Raw genomic sequence first — 20,893 nt, forward strand, 5'->3', positions numbered from 1 at the left:
AATAACATTAAAAGATCCATAATTAAAATATACAATAAAACAAACAATTAAGAAAGCATAATGAAAACAGTGAAAACCCATTTCAGGAGATATGGGAGATAATCCAGCAAGTTTCTTAATACATGTGAAAGTGTTCACACACACCAAAACTGATTTTTAAAACTATTGATTTAGCATGTTTAGAACTATTCTGAAGTTCTGTCAGAGTGCAAATACTGAAAACCCAAGTATTAGTAAATGCCTTTTGACTTTTCACACAAAACTTAATTAAGAGATGTAGCAGTATGGTTGCTCATTATCATACGTTTGCTGCCACTGTGGTTCTGCTGCCCTGAAATCCATTAGTCTCCAGTCATGTACCTGCCAATGTACATCAGCATCTGTGGCTTCTTACACTGCTCTGGGTGAAGGAATAACAAGGGCGAGGCAAGTGATGTGGTTCCTTCCACTTGCCAGAGCAAGTGTGGTAGGAATGCACACTTATTTAAAACAAGACTGCTTGCACATTGCCACTCTTGCTCCAATGTGGGATGGTCTGTTTGTTACCAACCTTAGAATTAATGCTTTCTTCTCTCCCCACCCCGTTTCTTTATAATTTTCAGCCATGGCCCAGCGTGTCCAATCTTGCTAAGGATTTCATTGACCGTCTGCTCACAGTGGATCCTAGTGACCGGATGACAGCTCTTCAAGCCTTAAAGCACCCCTGGGTGGTCAGCATGGCTGCCTCTTCTTCCATGAAGAACCTGCACCGCTCCATATCTCAGAACCTCCTCAAGAGGGCATCATCTCGTTGCCAAAGCACCAAGTCTGCCCAGTCCACCCGCTCCAGCCGCTCCACTAAATCCAATAAGTCCCGGCGGGTACGGGAGCGGGAACTGCGAGAGCTGAACTTGCGCTACCAGCAGCAGTACAATGGCTGACAACGCAGCAGGAGGCTGCCTGGCTTGTTCTTTCTTTGTCATTGGGACATGTTCTGCACTGTGTTCACTAAGTGAGGGGGCCCCAAGCTCCAGCCCTCTTCTCTCAAAGCCCAACTTCCTATGTCCATCTTCCTGCCTTGGGAGATGGAGCTTTAGGGATGCTGCTGCCCCTGGGAGCACATCTCACCTGTGTAGGGTCAGGGGATTAGAAAATCCTGCTTCTTGGCCCAGCCCTGGAAAAAAAGTCTACAGTTAGTTGCCTGAAATACTGGAGCCACGCAGAAGAGTCCTTCCCTAGCCAAGAATCTTTGCTACTCCTATTTATTGATTCCCAAGTTTTATCTAGCAAGCCTCTGTTGCTACAGGGTCTGGATGCTACAGAGATGATTTAGGCCAGGGTAGCTAACATGGTACCACCCAAACATTGCTGTACTACAGCTCGTCATCTCTGTTGACTGGCCATGCTGACTGGGGCTTATGGGAGTCGGAGTCCAGCAATAACTGAAAGGCACCACATTGGCTATTGCTGACTTAGGCTGTGGGTTAAAATCAGGATCATGGAACCCCATGGATCCACAGGTGCAGAAGGAGATTACTGAGTTCCTCTTCTGGCTGCAGCCTTTTGCCCCAGAAGTTTTTGTGACATCAGTTGGGGGTTTTCTGCACCCAAGAGAGAGGGTAGGGGAGCCTGTAAGTCCCAGTTCATGTGTGGAACACTGTGCACAGCTCTCTGAATCTTGGGCTATGCAGTTTCACAGTTTCAGTTTTCACTTGGTTTTGCACTTAAATGGCTGCTTTCCATCCATACAGCTGTGAAATGGGGACCACATTCTCCTTTGATACTTGTTGGAGGAAATCAGAATTAGTGCTGCTCCTCTCACTGTCCTGTGTGTTGAAGGCTGGAGAAATGGTTGTACCTTAACTACACTAATTTTGCTGGCTGGGAATGGCTTTTTCTCCCACTATTTTGGAGCCTTATCTTGCTCTCTGTTGTATCTTTCCACTTAATGCTGGAATGAATTATAGGAAACCCGGTCATCATTCTGACTCAATCAGTGCTCAGATGTGTGACTCAGTACTGCAACATTGCAAGTGACTGAGGAGACATCAGACAGCTTTCTTCCCTCTTCTGACCTCCTGTACACACACCAGGGGGGGTCTCTCATCACAGGGGTGACATCAAAAGTCTGTTTCTCTCATTAAAGGCTTGAGTGGGTTCAAACAACTGCTGCGCTTGCCTCTACAGCTGGCACACTGGGGTGCAGGCAATGCAGCTTAGAATCATAAAATCACATAGCTTAAAGGGACCCAAAGATAATCTACGCTGCATGCCCCCCCCCCCCAGATTAACCCACTTTCCCTTGGTTTTAGTGTGCTGCAAATAAAGAGCCAGAGAGCAAATCAGGTGCTCACACCAGAGCTGCCTCTTGAATTAAGTAATATGAAAAAAAATTAGACAGCAAGCTTGGTGCTTATTACAGCAGCAAATTGCCAGTCAGTAGCCAGTCTGAGCAGAGAGACAACGTGTTTCTGTAGGGATTTTCTGTCTCCAGTTAGACTTTTATCTAAAAGTGCAGCAAAATGATGTAATGAGGTACCAGAGTCCTGAAATAATAGGATGGCCTGGGGGTGGGATAAATTTATTTGGGATATAGGAGCAGGTCTTGTTCTGCCCTTTCATTCACCCCAGTAGATAAGGTCAAGAAAAAAGGACAGCTATTGGAGTTTCCAACCTTAAATCAATATTTCTCTGTCCTGTTCATGATTGGCATTGTGCCCTCACATCAGCTGCTCTGTTTCACAGAAACCAGCTACTTCCAGCCTCTGGTGGCACATCCTGTTTCCAAGAGCAACTCTCTTGTGCTGGTTAATGTGTCAGGATACATTGTCAGACATCAGCTTAAGGACATTGCGTCAGTCATGGTAGGCAGGTGGCCATATCATTTTGGGCAGTTAAATTTTATTGACGTCAACAAAGGCACTTCCTGTCCCAATGAACAGTGACTCAGTGGAGGTGTTAAGAGTAAAGGTGTACGAAGTGTCTGGGAGTGATACCATTGCAGTGGGGTAGCCCTTGGGTGCTCCCAAGTGTGCATTTCCCTATGACAGAGAGGGAGGGAGTGATGGTGCAGCAGTAGCTGTGATGTTGAATCGCTCATTAGTAAGGATGTGAGTCTGCCTTGTCCTCACCTTGTTGAGACATCAGCATTACATAGGAAAAGTAATGTAACACACAGCTTGTGTGCTTAAGAAGCTTTAATCCACTACAGTGGGATTGATTCATGTCCGTGTGTTCCTGCAGTAGTTCTAGAGGTACATTATGCAGAACCAGTTTCTCAGCCCAGGGTGACATCTAGTGGTCCAACATACTCTCTCTGTCAGTAACCAGGCTCCTATTGATGCTTGGCTTTATCTCATACAGTGGTTTCACTTAGGTTACTTTGCAGTTGGAGATGTACCTGCTATTTATGTGTCACCAGTGAGTATTGCCCACTACTGGTGGCACACTGGTCTTTCCATTGACTTTTGTGGTGTGTATGTGACTGCTTCAGGACACCCCAGCATGGGTGGTAGAGGTAAAGGTCTCTGCCTTGTCTCTCAATTTCCAGTTGTCTATTCCTGATAGGACACCAATTTTATAGAGGGTTATTCCTTTACACTCACTCACACTTTCCCCCACAGTTATTTCTGTTACACGGTGGGGAAATTGCCAAATGTGAGGTGCCTATGTTCAACAGCCCTGGTGGTGAGAAATCTCTGTGTTAAGGAATTATTAAGTTTGTAGGTCAAAAGAAAATGACCACATGACCTCTCACTGTTGTTCCGTCCTGGATTGCAGAACTCTTAGTCCATGCTTTTGCTTCTCCTGCTCAGAGTTCATGCCAGTGAACCGGATTCATTGTGTGCATTTGCTTAAAAACAAAAAGCAACAAGATGGCAACACTCGGGTACTGAATTGTCTCTAGATGTTGACGTTGGTCTCTATCTTATACCACCCCTTCCCTCCCTGTTGGAACAGTAAATATTGTAAATATATTGGAACTTAGCAATACTGTGTAAAAAACAAACCAACCCATACAGCACCTCAGATCTAGTGGTGCAAAATCCACCTATCCACTGTGAAATGGAATAAGGTCAATGATTGTCACTTCAGAGAATGCCAGCTTCAGATTATGTGACGTTTTTGTTGATAAGAGAGGACTCACCCCAGAGACATAACTGGGAATGGGGATAGGGGTATCATGGACAAGAGGCAGCTTCTAACTGGGTTGTGCCATTTGAAAAGTCTCACGTTTTTGAGCCTGGAGATTCTACATGATTACTTCCTCCTACTGGTTTCCAAGTACTCTGTGTACAGGAGTTCCCCTTCTGTATCAGCATATTCTTCATGATGACTTCCTCCTACTGGTTTCCAAAATTGCCCTTGCCCCTTTGGATAGTACCTTGAAGTGTAATTGTGCCTTAACACCAGCCAGCAGGGATAAGGAGGTGTATTCTGCTGGGACAAAGGGCCTTGGGGTAGTTTAATCAGAAAGGGAACAGGCTAGCATCTGCTATGTCTCTTCTCTTAGTGTTGGGAAAGTTAGTTTCTGTTGCTATAAAGGCAGTGCCCCAGTCATTAATGCCTAGTTCTTTGAAGTCCCCCACTCCATATAGGACCAAGCCCACACTCACAGTGGATAGAGGCTTCCTTGCCCTCATAGCCTTACTAAGCAAACTCTGATGGCCAGCTGTAACAATCTGGAAGAGCTGGGTCTTCCAAGGGAACCTTTTGGCTTGGTCCTTCTAAGTTGTGGTGCTTCTGTTTTGAGGTGCATTGGGATGCTTCCAAATGGAGTTTTTTACTTTTCTTTTTCTGGACTCATGTATGCTCCTACATGAGTGGGCTTCAAGAGGTCCTTAGACTTACAAAACCATTTCCACATGCATGTCAGATGGTGTTCCCTCCCTCTTCAACTTTTCCTGTGTCCTCCACTCCTTGTACAGCATTGAAGACTATCCCCAAGAATTTTGGGGAGTAGCTTGTTGAGCCAGCACAGAGGTCTTCAGTCATAAAGGAGAGCCTCCCAAAGTTCGCATGATAATTCATTGCATGGTCATTTTGGGTCCTAGCCAGTGCTTCTTTCCCTAAAAAAATGTTTTGGGGTACTCTCATTCTGTCTGAGACTCAGGAAACACCATGACAGGAAATGAGGCCGCCATCGGGGGTAGCAACCGAACTGACGATTCACCGTGCTAGAGAAGAAACTATTTTTTTTAGTTTCTTCTCCCGTTAGATTCACAAAATCTTTAAGGGGTATGCATACCCCTACATTCCCCCAGAAAAAAACCCACTGGTCCTGGCCATGGAGCATGCCTGAAACTAGTAAGCCAGAAGGAAGATATGTCAACCCTGTGCTGATACCAGGTTGGGGAGACAGCAACATGTGTAATGCAGCCACTTTGAGGTTTTTCCCCCTACAATTGAGTGATTTATAAATTTTATGAAATAATAATGGAGTTCCTACAGGTAGCACAATCTGCAGGAATAAATATCTCTCCCCCCCCCCCATTCCATGTCCTCCTTTCTTCCTTCTCTGAACCCCCATCTGGAAGCTCCCTTGGTCTTTATTTCTGATGTGCTGATTACTTTATTCATCTGTTGAAGAGTTATATGGTCCCTTTCTTAGAGTGCAGATGCCACTGCTACTGAAATATACTGTGACTGAAGCACAGACTTCTGCATGAGCTGTCCTTGTCCTCATCCAATTGCTACCTTATAAGGAAAGAAGTCTGGTGGGGAAGTCCCTGATGTGATGGCATGTTAGGGAGATAGTGAAGGCAACATGGCACTTTTTAGCTGCCATAATGTGTATTTTGGCCCTTGGCTAACCAGACAGACAGCTGAACCTGCCATTACATGAGTCTCTGGTTTGGTGGCCAAGCAGTGGCCTGGGATGCCCTGGCTGAGGCTGCATTCTTCTCTGACACACACTAACACCAAAAGTATGGGATTGTCTTCATTGCAGTTGAGTGAAATGTGTTTGTCAACCATGTTGTTTAATCCAAATATGAATGAGACAGCTGAGATGGTCCTCTGAAAAATCTGTCAGTAGCAAATGCCTGGGGGGAGCACTAGAAAAAGGTGTGTGTGGAGAGAGGAAGGAAGGAAGGAGGGGGGCTCGGTTGCATCATTCTGCCTATGCAGCTTTTCTATACCTTTTGAAAAGTTGCCTGTTCTGCATGCCTTATACAATTTTCATGCTGCATTTGCCAACCAGTGCCTTATCTGAAGCAATCAGTCTCTGCCCTCAGAAATCCAGGGTTCACTTGCAGCCCTGAGTCAAGCTCCAAAGAACTGCACAGTTAGTAATGCACATCAACTAGTCTTCCATGTTTCTGTTTGTCGTACTCCTGTTTCCCCCTTTCCCCCATGCTCTGCTACAGACAGTTTTTGAACTTGGGAGTCTGCTATGACACAAGGGCCTCCGGTTCAAAGGGAGGAGCAATAAAATAAAAAAATCTCCCACTGGGCACTTTCTAGCCTGACACTGTTCTGTGGATCTCAGCTGTAGCATTTGTCCCCCACTAGCAGAGACATAGCAAAGAATGTGAAGTGCATTAATTGACTGAGGGTGGCTATCCGAAACAACCAGGTGCCCTGCTTTCTGGTTGGGCAGCCCCTGTGTTGAAAAATCTATTTGTCTCTGCTTTTCCATCACTCGTTCTTCTCTTCTGCTTCATCTTTGCTTGCCTGCCTCTGTAGTGTGTAATGAAAGGTTGTTTATAAAGTTGTGGATTTCAAGCTTTCCATTTGCAGTGTGCATTCTAGCCCAACTCGTCTGCAAAGGAACCCTTCCCTGCTTGCCCATCAGAGAACCCCAGCACACTGCAGAGGATTCTGGGGCTTGTAGGCTGCTGGTTAGGCCTTGTTGGGTGTTGCCATTTAACCTGTACTAAAGTAGAATGCCTTAGAACACAACACACCTACTACTGGCTATGCATTGCTGGGAAAGATTGGTAGTGATGGGCAAGCTGCCTATTGGGAAAGCTCGTTTGCCGCTACTGATTTTTCTCACTAATAAGTATTCAAAGAACCTCTGGGTTCTTGGAGTACACTTTGAAAACCACTGTTTTAAATAAACAAGGCTGCAGTTCTATAGCCACTTACCTGGGAGTCAGCACCATTGAACTCAGTGGGACTTATTTCTGAGTAGACATGCACAGGACTGCACTGTGTAAGACACACTGTCTCTGGCTAGTAGCAGGCTACTTTCCAAGCCGCCTGCAGTCTGGTGGCCTTTGGACTGGGGGGCGCCACCTCTTGGCCTCCACCTGCCCTTATCTTCTCCCCTGTCCTGTGAATGGTTCACTTTTGACCCTGCAGTGCTTCTTGGAAGTCCTCCACTGCAGGTCTTAAGGAACTCGCTTTCACTTTTCAGACATTCTCCCCCACCCCCTGCTCATCACACTCAAGTTGCCAAAAAAGATTGTTCCTAATCTCTCTCTCCCTGTTCTCAATGGGACAGTGAGATTTTACTTTTCGTCTCAAGTATTCATGTCTGTGATTTTTGCCTTAGGTGCCTCTTTTATTTTTTACACTATGGAATCTCTACTTTTTTAGAGTGTGATTTGATACATGTCAATTAACCTGTAATGTTGAAATTAGTGTATAGAATTATTTATTTTGTGTATTCAGTCTGTTTTTAAATTTGTAAAAGTATTCTGTTTATTCAGTAAAGTGTTGATCCTCACTTAGTGATCAGTGTATTTCATTTGGCGGGTGTGGTGTGGTGACTGCTTTATTGAATACATTGTCAATGTCTTCATATTGGTTCCTATGCTCAGGCATGCTTTATGAAGGGACCCCTCTCAGGATAGCAAAAGTTCCTAATCTTTCTTCTGCTTTTCTTCCATCTGCATCTGTTTGATATTTCTATATCTTGCTCTTGGGATATCAATTACTTGCTGAGCACAGGATGGAGTACTGTATGCCCCCCCCCCCCAGATGGAGACTGAAGCAAAGTGGTTTGTATGATGTGTATTTCAAAGATATTTTTAATGACAATGAAAGACTGGAGAGTTATTATTACTATTATTATTTATTAAATGGGTCAGCTTCCCAGCGGCATCTACCTAACTCATTGCTGAAAATGGAACCGTGATTCAATCCAGCAGAAATCACATGAGCTTACCACTCCCCAGTAAAGTTCCAACACACAGCCACAAACTGAAAGTGTGAGAAGTTATGCCTGAGAAAATAGATGTTGTAATCCAAGATTTCTTGTATCCTCATCACATTTTCATGCGAATCTATGCCACCAGAGTTCAGACTGTTGTATTCTGTATCTGCACATGGAGGCAATTGGGATCTTTGTAGGTGCTGTGTAGTGTGAGAAGCTAAGCTACATGGATGGGTGCTTCATCTGAAAAAAAATGCTTAACACATGCTTTTGGAGAAAGACACTTTCAGCATAGTGCTTCCTCAGTATCTCTGACTCTCTTTGAGTTAGCACTTTTACCTGGCAGGAGGAAGCGCCTGTCCCCGCAGCATATAGATCATAGATGTGGTGATACGGTTGCCCCAGTATTGCTGGCACTAGCTTACTGTCACCAGGGGTAGATCCACCTGCTGTAGATTGGCAGCTGAGCCACTTGCTACTGAAACAAGTCAACCTCAGGTAGGGAAAGGTTAGGCAAAGTGGTGCCGGGTTCCCATTCAGACTGATAGAGTAGAAGGCAGGAAGACTCAACCGTAGGTGAAGCCAGAGCTAATGGCAAGCAGAGACAACTAACTTTGGCTTTGTCCATATTCTCCTGCCTGCTGAATTCTACAAGAACAACACAAAGAGTGCCATCCACTCTTATGCAGGGTGGGCTTCACCTGCCCCTCCCCCATTTTATTCATGTTGGCACCCTTGGAAGCAGGGCCATTCCACTGGCTCTGCTGCAATACCTTTCTCTCTCAACTGTGACCTGACTGCAGCTGCTTAACTTGTCTCTCCATCAGTCACTACCCAAGGAGAGGAAGGAAGCAAAAACCACGAGTGGCACAGACCTGATTTGGTGATACACTGGCATTACTCACCACAGATAGTGCCAAGCAGGTCTAGGTAGGCAGCAGCTGTCCACAGGAAAGCCATTTCAGTTAGTGCCCCAAGGGAACATCAGATCTGGTACTCCTTATTTTATATGGGCTCCTCATCTGCACTAAGCAGCTTATTGGCAGCTGCACTTCTCTGTGTGTCCTTGAGCTGATAATAGCAGAAGGCCCAATTTAGTTGCTAGACCAGGTGCTGGTGCTGGTGCTGGACCAAAACGTTTCCTCACCAGGACCCACAAAGCCTCCAACAGTATCTATTCCTCATAACTCTCTCTTTATGAATGGGAAACACAACATTCAAAATTAGGTGTGTGATTTTTAATTCCTGTGCTTAATGGCTCAGCTATAGAACTATCTGAAGAAACGTCGTGTTCCGTGCTCCACACGTGTCCAAGTGGTGAGAGTTTGCAAGCACTGGGAAGAGAGATTGATTATTAAAATACTTTTAAGACTGCAGTTATGTGAAAAGAAAGGGTTCTTCTAACAAGTCAGTACCCTTAACAAACGACAGTTCCCAGGAGTTTTTGCTGAGAGGCATGACTGCTAAAGTGATATATCACTGCTTTAAATGTAAGGTGAAGGTCTACACCTAAGGTAGTCACTCCAAGGCAGTTCTTTTCACCCTAAAAAGCCATTGCATGTAATAGTGCAGTGTGACCACGGCCAGGACATCAAAGCATACTGTAGTTCCTTCTCAACACTTTAGCAATTGAGTGTAATAGGCATGCATTCTCTATTGGCGTGTGACTTGGAATAACAGTTTTTCCATATTTGTCTATTGCAAAACAGTTGGGAAGTCCTAGTTTGAGCAAAAGAGAGAGAAAAGAGGAAGCCTCAAAAGAAATGTTGGGTTCTTACCATTTTTGAAAATGTGGTAATTTATGTACAAACTGCATCAGTTTCAGTCATTTCCCTTTTGCACTTGCACTCATTCTCTGACACCTATTTGCAAAGGCTGAGCTCTGCAGGAGGCACAGGATGGCTCTTCTCAACATCACAGACACACAATTGAACAACGCGGTGGCAGAGGTGTCATGGGTGAAGGCCAGCTTGCTTCCAAGCCTCTTCCTCGGGGCTTGCTTCCTGGTTGGCATGCCTGGGAATTGTCTTGTAGTCTGGACGGTTCTTACTAAGTTCCCCCAGCGCTCATTCACCATTATGCTCATCTTGAACTTGGCCTTGGCTGACTTAATGGTCATGTTGACAGCGCCATTCTGGATCTACTATTTTCTCAACAGCTGGGTCTTTGGAAATGTCATGTGCAGACTTCTCCTCTACCTCGTCTACCTAACTGTGTATGCCAGCATCTTCTTCATTACCCTGATGAGCCTGCACCGCTTTGCTGTTGTGGTCTTTCCGTTCACCTCCCAAATGTGGCGGAGGCCACATGTGGTGTGCAGGATGTTGCTGGCAGTTTGGTTGCTGGCAGGTGTCTTTGCATGCCCAACTCTGGTATCTGCATCAAGCCTGAACAAGGTTGGAGAGTGTACGGATGAAATATATTTCTCAGATGAGCATCGCCTTGTGGTCAACATTCTGGAGACCTTATTTGCCTTCGTCATCCCGTTTTCTATTCTCTCCATCTGCTATTCCTGCATGATGAGAAGGATTCGGACACTGAGACGCTGCAAGGAAATGAAAACTGGGAAGCTGGTTGCAGCTGTGGTGGGTGCTTTTTTTGTGTGCTGTCTTCCTTACCACATCTTAAATCTCGTCATAATCTCTGCATTGTTGCTGAAATATGCTCAGCCGGAGAAGGCAAAGGCCTTGCTAGAGACAGCTGAAGCTCTAACAAACCTTCATGGGTCTGTAGCTTTTTTAAGCAGCTGCCTGAACCCCATCCTCTATGCTTTTGCTGCCCGGAGCTTCCGTGGGGGACTACGAGAGACCAATTTTGCCAAGTTATTTGCCAAAATGCATGAAGACACAGAGGAGAAATCTACTAAGGACATTACTGTTTCAATGCAGGTTCTGTAACTCCAGGGGAGTAAGGGAGTAACTTTGGATTAAAATATTCCTCCTCTGATATGAGCATTTTCTGTATATATTAATAAGCAAAGGAAGAACCTCAGAGGTTGCTGGGGTAAAATAAATGGTTTTGAGACCAAGGCAATTCTGTTGTGGCACCTGGCAATCTGAGGGAGTCCCAGATAGTTTTTGTGTGCAGCAACAACCTTATCTGTGATTCATTAGCTACTTTCCAATGTGGAGAACTCTTTATGTCTATCCTAGCCAAGTAACTTTCCTCCTTGTACCCAGGTAAATATATTCCGGGGGCATGTAGGTTGCAATGACAGAGCTTCCGTACTTAGCATAAACATATGTTGCAAACCAGTTGAGTAGTCCTAGTTTGAGTACAAGAACAGAAAGGGGAAGCCCCCCTTCAAAAGCAATGTTTGGCTTTTACCAACATTTTGAGAAAATGTGGTAATGTACCTACATCATCTGCATCAGCCCCAGTCATTTCCTTTTTGCACTGGTGTTGTAGTTTCACTCATTTTCTGACACCTATTTGGAAAGGCTGAGCTCTGCATTGGCAACCCCCAATATTACAATGATGTATGGGAACAGCACGGTGGCAGAGGTGTCATGGGTGAAGGCCAGCTTGCTTCCAAGCCTCTTCCTCGGGGCTTGCTTCCTGGTTGGCATGCCTGGGAATGGTCTTGTGGTCTGGACGGTTCTTACCAAGTTCCCCCAGCGCTCATTCACCATTAATGTCATCTTGAACTTGGCCTTGGCTGACTTGATGGTCATGTTGACAGCGCCATTCTGGATCTACTATTTTCTCAACAGCTGGATCTTTGGAAATGTCATGTGCAGACTTCTCATCTACCTCGTCTACTTAACTGTGTATGCCAGCATCTTCTTCATCACCCTCATGAGCCTACACCGCTTTGCTGTTGTGGTCTTTCCGTTCGCCTCCCAAATGTGGCGGAGGCCACATGTGGTGTGCAGGATGTTGCTGGCAGTTTGGTTGCTGGCAGGTGTCTTTGCATGCCCAACTCTGGTATCTGCATCGACCAAGAACAAGGTTGGAGAGTGTACGGATGACATGTATTTCTCGGATGAGCATCGCCTTGCAGTCAATGTTCTGGAGATCTTGTTTGCCTTCGTGATCCCGTTTTCTATTCTCTCCATCTGCTACTCCTGCATGATGAGAAGGATTCGGACACTGAAACGCTGCAAGGAAATGAAAACTGGGAAGCTGGTTGCAGCTGTGGTGGGTGCTTTCTTTGTGTGTTGGCTGCCTTACCACATCTTAAATCTCGTCATAATCTCTGCATTGTTGCTGAAATATGCTCAGCCGGAGAAGGCAAAGGCCTTGCTAGAGACAACTGAAGCGCTAAACAACCTTCATGGGTCCGTATGCTTTTTAAGCAGCTGCCTGAACCCCATCCTCTATGCTTTTGCTGCCCGGAGCTTCCGTGGGGGATTAAGAGAGACCAATTTTGCCAAGTTATTTGCCAAAATGCAGGAAGACACAGAGCAGAAACTTACTAGGGAAGGTACTGCTTCAGTGCAGGCTCTGTAACTCCAGGGGAGTAAGGGGGTAACTTTAGACTAAAATATTCCTCCTCTGATACGAGCATTTTCTGTGTATATTAATAAACAAAGGAAGAACCTCAGAGGTTGCTGGGGTAAAATAATGGATGTGAGACCAACACAATGCTGTTGTGGCACCTGGCAATCTGAGGGAGACCCAGAGAGTGTTTGTGTGCAGCAACAACCTTATCTGTGGTTCATTAGCAACTTTGGAATGTGGAGAACTCTTGACGTCTATTCTATCCAAAAAACTTTCCTACCTGTATCCAGGCTATTACCTGCTTACATTTTTGCTCTGACCAGGACACCTCACAATTTCTCCATGAAAGAACCATGAGCCCTGGCTGCATTAAGATGTGCTACCTCTACTCAGTCCTTCTTAGGGATGGACAAATCTATCAATTTCAGTTTCTCCCACTTTCCCATTTTTTCAATCTTAAGTTCAGTTCTTCACATTTCCACATCAGTTTTTTTTTAAGTCCTCATGAATATTCATCAGCATTTTAGCGTGGATTTCTTTTAGTAACTACATTTTTGTATGCATATTACTGTAACCTGATATACACATTTTTGCAAAGCTATTTTCACACAAAAAAAAATGCAGACTGGTGTTTTATTTTCACAAATATAAGCAATGATATACACATTCTCATCTAGCACTTGCATTTTTGTACCTATTACGTGGCTGGAGAACTGCACTGCAAAACTGGAAGAAGTGCAGATTTAAATGGCTGTTTCACTTCATGTATTTTTTAAGAAAAATACAAATTAGGTAGGTTCATCTTTAAATATGAATGAATTGAATTTACCCCCCATCCCTAGTTCTGCTGGCTACTTGGGTACCCAAGATAGAAGATGCTTATGGCAGGTTCTTTCCCGAAGTTTTCCAGTGCTTACAATAATCAAGTCAACCTTCTACCTGCAGAAATTGCTGCAGAACTGAAATTGCTGACCAGAGATATCACCTTGAAATATTATTGTGTCTGGTGGGAATCTGTTTTGGCTATCCTGCTATCCCAGCATTCCTTTGCTAAAGCCCAAACTTTTAAAGTATTTTGAATAAGGGCACAGCTAGCAGCAATACTCTTACAATACTTATGTTGAGTTAATTCATAATTTTTTTAGTTTATAAAATTTATTTTCAAACTGTGAAAATGCAAAAATCAATTTTCTGGTTATCGTGCTAATTTATCATTGTTGATTGCAACAAGAATTTGAATGCCCCAACAGGGGGTGGGGATGGAATGGGAACTAATGCATGATAAAGTTATCATTCAGAAGTTAAATGGTTGGTGTTAAAATGTTTGCAGTTTGTATCTATCATCTATCTATCATCTATCTATCTATCTATCTATCTATCTATCTATCTATCTATCTATCTATCTATCTATCTCTATCTATCTATCTATCTATCATCATCATCTATCTATCATCTATCTATATCTATCTATCTATCTATCTATCTATCTATCTATCTATCTATCTATCTATCATCTATCTATCTATCTATCTATCTATCTATCTATCTATCTATCATCTATCTAATGTCACATAGATACACAAATACATGGTACAGGGAGGGCAGCATGAGACACCTAGTTATACCTAACTAATTATGTGACCCCTGAGCATCAAAGGCTTCTGCTGCTGCCGAAAGTCCTCGAGATGGGGTATTATTGCTTGGTGATTGTTGCTAGGGTCAAGATTTAATTTTGAAGATGTATTATTTTGGGTGTTATTAGTCCTCATTAAAAATTATCAGTGGATTGTTTCATCTTATTGTATATTTATTAATAAGAGATGTTTTCATTAGCCTATTGTTTATATAACTATTTACATGTTGTTCTGTCTTGCAAATGCTCATGAATTATGTAAACCTTTTGAAGTAAGCTGCTTTGAGCATGATCTATGATGAAAAAACAGCATACAAATAAACAATGATGACACATAGGAATGGCTGACAACTTATTTTCTCATCTTGGGTAGACCTCTGGGTATAGGGTGGTATATAAATTATAATGATGATGATAACAATAATAGCAGCTGAGATGATATGATGCCATCTTCAGGTAAATTCCACTTTATTTTGCACTAGTTGGGCTCCACCTGGAATACTATGTCTAGTTTTGGATGCTTTAAGAAGTATTTATTTAAAAAACAGAATAGGTTTAGAGGAGGGCAGTGCAGATTATCCATGAGACAGGAAACAAGTTGTTTGAGTAAAAGTTGAAGGAACTTGGTAAGTTTAGCATGGAAAAAACCTACCAGCAGTGCTTTCCCCCCTGAGGATTCTCAAGGTACTGGCACTTTTTTTCCTAGAAGAAAAGCACTGCCTACCAGGGAGATGTTAGCCGTCTTAAAATATGTGAAGATCTGACATTTCTTTGCTAGCCCAGATTAGGGCTATGTACACGTTAGTGCCTTAAAGTGCAGCAAGGGCATTTCCTCCCCCTCCTCCCGCTGTGTTTCAAGTTGCATTTGTACTTGCTGTACCCACCAGAAAGTAAGTGGGGTGTCTTCACCCAATGTGCTTTACCTGCTTTGTTTCCCCATCCCAGAAACCCCCACAACTCCTATTCAAAGAAGCTGTTATCTGTGCATGCTGCACTTGAGGCCACTTTTCCTTATCGTTTTTTCATGAGGCTGGTAGTGCTAAATCCCTGAAGAGAAGGGACCACATGGAGATAATTAAGGGTACACTTTGTCCGAAAAAGGCACTGTGAGAAAGTGTGGTTTGTGTGGCAATTTTTGGAAATGCAAGTTCCTGTTTTTGTTGAAGCTGGCGAAAGAGCATAATTTCCTCTTACATTTTCAGACATGGAATCAGGGTGGTTGCCTTGTGTGTGTGTTTGTGTGTGTGAATGAATGAGGGAAGACTTCCAGTTGTGTATGATATTTGTAGTTAACAATTTGGAATGAGTTGTTATGTTTCCTATCCCTCCTTCTGAAAATAAAACAAAACTAAGTTTAGGATTTGCACAGCAAATCCTGATCTATGGAGTTGAGGAATTTCCAGTGTCACCAAAGTGTTTACACTTTTGACATTTCCTCACCTCAGGGTCAGCACAGGGAAGAAATTAGTTCAATTCATAATTCAAACCTACAAAATTTGCACTTCTAAAACCTATACAAACTAAAACAGATCTCTTTAAAATGTCACACTTCTCCATATTTTGCAATGCAATTTTGCAACCCCAGAATGCATACAAAAATGTGTATATTGGTCAAAACAACGTACAAAAATGTGTTCTATTAGGACAAAATAACTTGCAAAAATTCATATACTTGGCACAACTGTATATAAGTTTGTTTATTGGGAGAAATGCACATTAAAATACCTAATAAATTTCCTGCAGACTTGCTTTTTAAAAACATTATATACATATATGGAAATGAAGCAAATAGCCTCAAGTTCAGAGACTGGAAACAAACTTCATGTGATGTGATTGGCTGCTGCAGCCTTCCGACAATGAGGACAGCATGACTCTAAGCTCTACCTGGGTGAAATTAGGTTGCTTTGGTTCCTGAGCACATGTTTGCTTAAATAGGGCTATCTCACTTCATCTGTGTTAGGGAAGAAGAGAGTGGCCTCAGCCAAACAGAACCTTCAACTGTGGTTTAATGTTATAGGAACAAAGTAGTGAGGTTATGTGGTTTCTTTCCCCCCTTTCCTCCTCCATTGCTTCTGCTCTTGACTTGTCATGCCATCTGAACATGACAAACTGGTCAGTGTTAACTATGGGTAAGTGAATGTTGTAACACCATTATGACTTCGAACCAGTGTTTGTTACATGCAAGTTCCTGCCTATTTATCATTTCGTTTACTCTAGTTAGAAATGACTGACTGGCTTTCTGTATGTTTCGGAATCATGAGTTTACTCCCAGAATAAGATTTTATTGTACAGAGCCTAACGCTTTCTTTCAGGAATTGATAATTGAACTTTGCTGGTAACACATGATTAGTATGCTGATCTTTGCATGAAGTAATAGGAAGTCAGGATATTTACTCATCCCTTTCAGGACCAGTTTGTCGTCAAGAGATGGAGGAGTGCACCTTTGGGAGTGGAGTCTATGGGGTGCAAGCGTGGGCAGTGTGTATGGAGGTCCTGGGCTGCCCAGACAACAAGAACAACCCTGCTCTTGGCCCCACTGATGTGGTCTAGAGGAAAGGAAAGCAAGACAAGACATTTAGCATCAGCTTGGCAGCAGGGGTGAGGGACGCAGGTGGCGCTGTGGGTTAAAGCCTCAGCGCCTAGGACTTGCCGATCGAAAGGTCGGTGGTTTGAATCCCTGCGGCGGGGTGCGCTCCCGCTGCTCGGTCCCAGCGCCTGCCAACCTAGCAGTTCGAAAGCACCTCCAGGTGCAAGTAGATAAATAGGGACCGCTTACCAGTGGGAAGGTAAACGGCGTTTCCGTGTGCGGCTCTGGCTCGCCAGATGCAGCTTTGTCACGCTGGCCACGTGACCTGGAAGTGTCTCCGGACAGCGCTGGCCCCTGGCCTCTTAAGTGAGATGGGCGCACAACCCCAGAGTCTGTCAAGACTGGCCCGTACGGGCAGGGGTACCTTTACCTTTACCTTTTTATGGCAGCAGGGGTTGCCGGAAGGAGTCATACAAGATGCCATCCAACTGCCTTAGAAACTCCACTCTGGATTTGTGTAGGAAGCGTTTGATTATGTGATGTTTGAAAGAAGTATTTCCTTTTGTCTGACTTCACTACCACTGAATGTGGTGATGGCCATTAGCTTGGAAGGCTGTAAAGGAGATTAGATAGATTTGCAGAGGATAAAGCTATCAAAGGCAGTAACTAATCATTATTTAAATAACCAGGTTAATAGACATGGGAATTTGTATATGAAAGTGAAGATCAACATCATTAGAATTCAGGATTTGTGGTGATTGTCTTTGCATTCCAACTCTGATATTCACATAGAGCCAGAAGGTGACGGCTGAAGGATATGATGGATTGCATGAATTTCTTGAGAAGCTGTGTTACTGCATCACCCCAGGCCATTTCCTCTGCATTTACCATGAACCTCTATATAAGATGGTGCTCACTCACTCTTTGCAACTGCTAATCCCCGAATGAGATCCACAATGGCTCTCAATAGTTCTACAGAGACTGGATTGAACAACACAGGGGTGGACACTTTGTGGGTGCAGCACACTTTGCTTCCAAACCTGATTCTTAGTGCTTGCTTCCTGACTGGCATACCTGGGAATAGCTTTGTGCTCTGGATCATCCTAACCAAGTTTCCCCGGAGATCATTCACCATTGCACTCATCCTGAACTTAGCCACGGCTGACTTAATGGCATTGCTCACAGTGCCATTTTGGATTTATGACTTTGCGACCAGCTGGAACTTGGGAGAGGCTTCTTGCAAGCTCCTTGTGTACTTTAACTATTTAACTATGTACGCCAGTATCTTTTTAATCACCCTGATGAGCCTGCATCGCTTTGCTGTGGTGGTTCTTCCAGTTGCTTCCAAAAGGTGGCGGAGACCGCATGTGGTAAAAATAACATTAGTGGCAGTTTGGTTGTTAGCGGTTGCCTTTGCATCTCCAACTCTGATATTCACATCGAGCCAGAATGTGGAAGGAGATTGCTCAGATGACGTGTATGGTGCCCAATGGCAGCAGATTGTGGATAACGTGGTGGAGACTTTGTTCAGCTTTGTGATCCCCTTTGCTGTGATCGCCATCTGCTATTCCTGCGTGGCAAGGAAGGTTCGGACTCTGAAATTCCATCAGAAGATGAAGACCAAGAAGCTGATTATTGCTGTGGTTGGGGGCTTCTTTGTGTGCTGGCTCCCTTACCACATATTCAGCCTCCTCACAGTCTGTGCACTGTTGCTGCAAAGCACCTTCCCAGGTGTGGCAAAAACTTTGGATCATGCCGACAAAGTTGTCTCAAACATTCACTGGGCTGTAGCCTTTTTAAGCAGCACTGTCAACCCCATCCTGTATGCCTTTGCTGCACAGAGTTTCCGTGGGGAGCTACAGGGGACCAGTTTTGCCAAGTTATTTTTCAAGCTGCATGAAGACACTGATGAAACATCTGCTAACACCACAACCACCAAGAGGTAGGGCAGATTCATAACAAAAACTTCTTGGTTTGAACTGAGTTTCATCCATGTAAGCACATGATCGTAGATTTCAACAGTTCTGGGGGTAATAGGAATAGCAGCAGGGAAAGATTCCCTTGGGGTCTTCTCTTGAACCTGACAAGTTTCTATGTGCATAGCAACCACATTTCTGGTTTGCTCGCAACTATCCTATGTGGAGAACTCCGTCTGTCTACTGCAGCCCATAACTCTTCTGCCTGCCCCCAGTCTGTTACCTGCTTCTTATAAAAGTCTGTAAAATACCGGTATTCATTTTGTCACTGTCCCTTCCAGACCTTCTCAGAACATGCATCTGTAAAGAGCAATGTGCCTTAGCAGCCCTGAGGTGTCTTTCCTTTACTCCATCCTGCTTGGCACTTGGGTACCGAGGGCAGGTGGTGAATGCAGCAGCCCTTTTGTCAAAGTCCTACTGATGCTAAACAGCAAAATGGAAGCCTCTAGTTTCCAACTGTTGTGATATTCATTTCCAGTGACAACGGTATATCTGAAGCTAAACTGCCTCGGCCCAATATACTTGAAGGAGCGTCTCCACTCCCATCGTTCAGCCCGGACACTGAGGTCCAGCACCGAGGGCCTTCTGGCGATTCCCTCCCTGCAAGAAGTGAGGTTACAGGGTACCAGGCAGAGGGCCTTCTTGGTAGTGGCACCTGCCCTGTGGAATGCCCTCCCATCAGATGTCAAGGAAATAAACAACTATCTGACTTTTAGAAGACATCTGAAGGCAGCCCTGTTTGGGCAAGTTTTTAATCTTTGATGTTTTATTGTATTTTTAATATTCTGTTGGGAACCGCCCAGAGTGTCTGGGGAAACCCAGCCAGATGGGTGGGGTATAAATGAACGATTATTATTATTATTATTATTATTATTATTATTATTATTATTATTATCAGTGCTTTTTTCAGGGCAGCTCAAGGAGGGGTATGCATACCCCTAAACATTTTGTGAATCTAAGTTTGGCCTCATTGAAGGGCAGTATTTCAATATGAGTAGGAAAATGAGAGTACCCCTAAACATTTTTAAAAAATAAAAGCACTGATTATTACTACTACTACTAAAAGAGCAGGTGTTTGGGGGATGGAACCTGGTATAATATAATACTGTATTTTATAAGATAATATCTAAGATAATATGAATATAAGATATTAAAAGCCCTTGTTTTCATATTAGCCTTACAGGTATGACGTTGGTTTGATGTATTATTGTTGAGAGCAGGACTTATTAAACTATCTGATGTAGTCATCCAGCAAATTCCTGCCCACCCAATGTGCCAGGCATCAGTACATTTGATCTCTGAAGTGTCCCACCCAACCTGGGCTGTGGTGGAGTTCAGCATGGGCTAGCAATGGCTTATGGACGGCACCAGTCTGTGGACCACTACTTTGAGATAGCACTGGTCTAAGATGTTGTTGTTGTTAATACCCCGCCCCTCTGCCTGGGTTGCCCCAGTCACTCTGGGTGGCTTCTTGCAGGCTTGCTTATAAATAGTCTTTTTATTGTTCACTCATTGTGAGGCTTTTAAATGTTATAAACCGCTTTCAATAGGCTTCTCCAGAAAAGTGCCTTTAAAATATTGTGAAATAAAATAAATGGACCCAGTATCTGTTGTGTGGTATTATGTTTGCAGGTGGAACATCCCAGCTGGGGGAACTCCTGTTGATTGTAGGAGAACCAGTGTGGTGTAGTGGTTAAGAGCGGTAGATTCATAATCTGGGGAACCGGGTTCGCATCTCCGCTCCTCCACGTGCAGCTGCTGGGTGACCTTGGGCCAGTCACACTTCTCTGAAGTCTCTCAGCCCCACTCACCTCACAGAGTGTTTGTTGTGGGGGAGGAAGGGAAAGGAGAATGTTAGCCGCTTTGAGACTCCTTCGGGTAGTGATAAAGTGGGATATCAAATCCAAACTCTTCTCTTATAGGCATGAAGTCACCCAAGATGAAACATGAAACAGCATTGCCTTGTGCATGAACTCTCATCATTTGCATATGGCATATAAAATCAAGGTGGGAATAACTAGTGCTTGTGGTTGCTTGGTATTAAATGAAGTATACTCTGTGCATGTTCAGAGGCAAACTTTTCTTTCTTATAACTTCTCTTAAGCCTGGCAGTGCTACATTGCTGGAAGAAGAAAACAGTAGTTGTCATGAGGGGGCAACTGCCACCAAGCCCATTTGGGGGAATAACTTTTTGGCAGGCTTGTTTCTGAAGTTCCAGGCCAGAGTTTATT

The 20,893-nt window shown here is 43.9% G+C and overlaps 4 protein-coding genes across 5 annotated transcripts in view; all 4 read left to right on the forward strand.

The window, feature by feature from the left end:
• PSKH1 (protein serine kinase H1) overlaps positions 1 to 7,654 on the forward strand; it is a 32,964-nt gene extending 25,310 nt beyond the window's left edge. For both annotated transcript variants that reach the window (XM_083752267.1, XM_083752268.1), the window contains exon 3: positions 603 to 7,654. In XM_083752267.1, coding sequence (XP_083608393.1) covers positions 603 to 920 — 318 coding nt within the window. In that variant the 3' untranslated portion in view covers positions 921 to 7,654. The remainder of the gene's footprint in view (positions 1 to 602) is intronic.
• A 1,420-nt stretch (positions 7,655 to 9,074) lies between these two features.
• LOC310850584 (leukotriene B4 receptor 1-like) lies at positions 9,075 to 10,984 on the forward strand. Its single transcript, XM_083752130.1, has one exon. It carries the CDS (start codon positions 9,982 to 9,984, stop codon positions 10,978 to 10,980), a length of 999 nt encoding a protein of 332 aa, XP_083608256.1. The 5' UTR covers positions 9,075 to 9,981; the 3' UTR covers positions 10,981 to 10,984.
• A 561-nt stretch (positions 10,985 to 11,545) lies between these two features.
• LOC310850585 (leukotriene B4 receptor 1-like) lies at positions 11,546 to 13,862 on the forward strand. Its single transcript, XM_083752131.1, has one exon. It carries the CDS (start codon positions 11,558 to 11,560, stop codon positions 12,533 to 12,535), a length of 978 nt encoding a protein of 325 aa, XP_083608257.1. The 5' UTR covers positions 11,546 to 11,557; the 3' UTR covers positions 12,536 to 13,862.
• A 3,327-nt stretch (positions 13,863 to 17,189) lies between these two features.
• LOC310850519 (leukotriene B4 receptor 1-like) lies at positions 17,190 to 20,352 on the forward strand (the record flags this gene model as incomplete). The annotated part of the gene is made up of 2 exons (XM_083752040.1): positions 17,190 to 18,628; positions 20,295 to 20,352. The coding sequence occupies exons 1-2, from the start codon at positions 17,631 to 17,633 to the stop codon at positions 20,350 to 20,352; spliced, it is 1,056 nt and encodes a 351-aa protein (XP_083608166.1). The 5' UTR covers positions 17,190 to 17,630.
• Positions 20,353 to 20,893: the final 541 nt, after the last annotated feature.

Source organism: Podarcis gaigeae (assembly GCF_964106915.1).
Source record: "Podarcis gaigeae genome assembly, chromosome: 8".
Lineage (NCBI taxonomy): Eukaryota > Metazoa > Chordata > Lepidosauria > Squamata > Lacertidae > Podarcis > Podarcis gaigeae.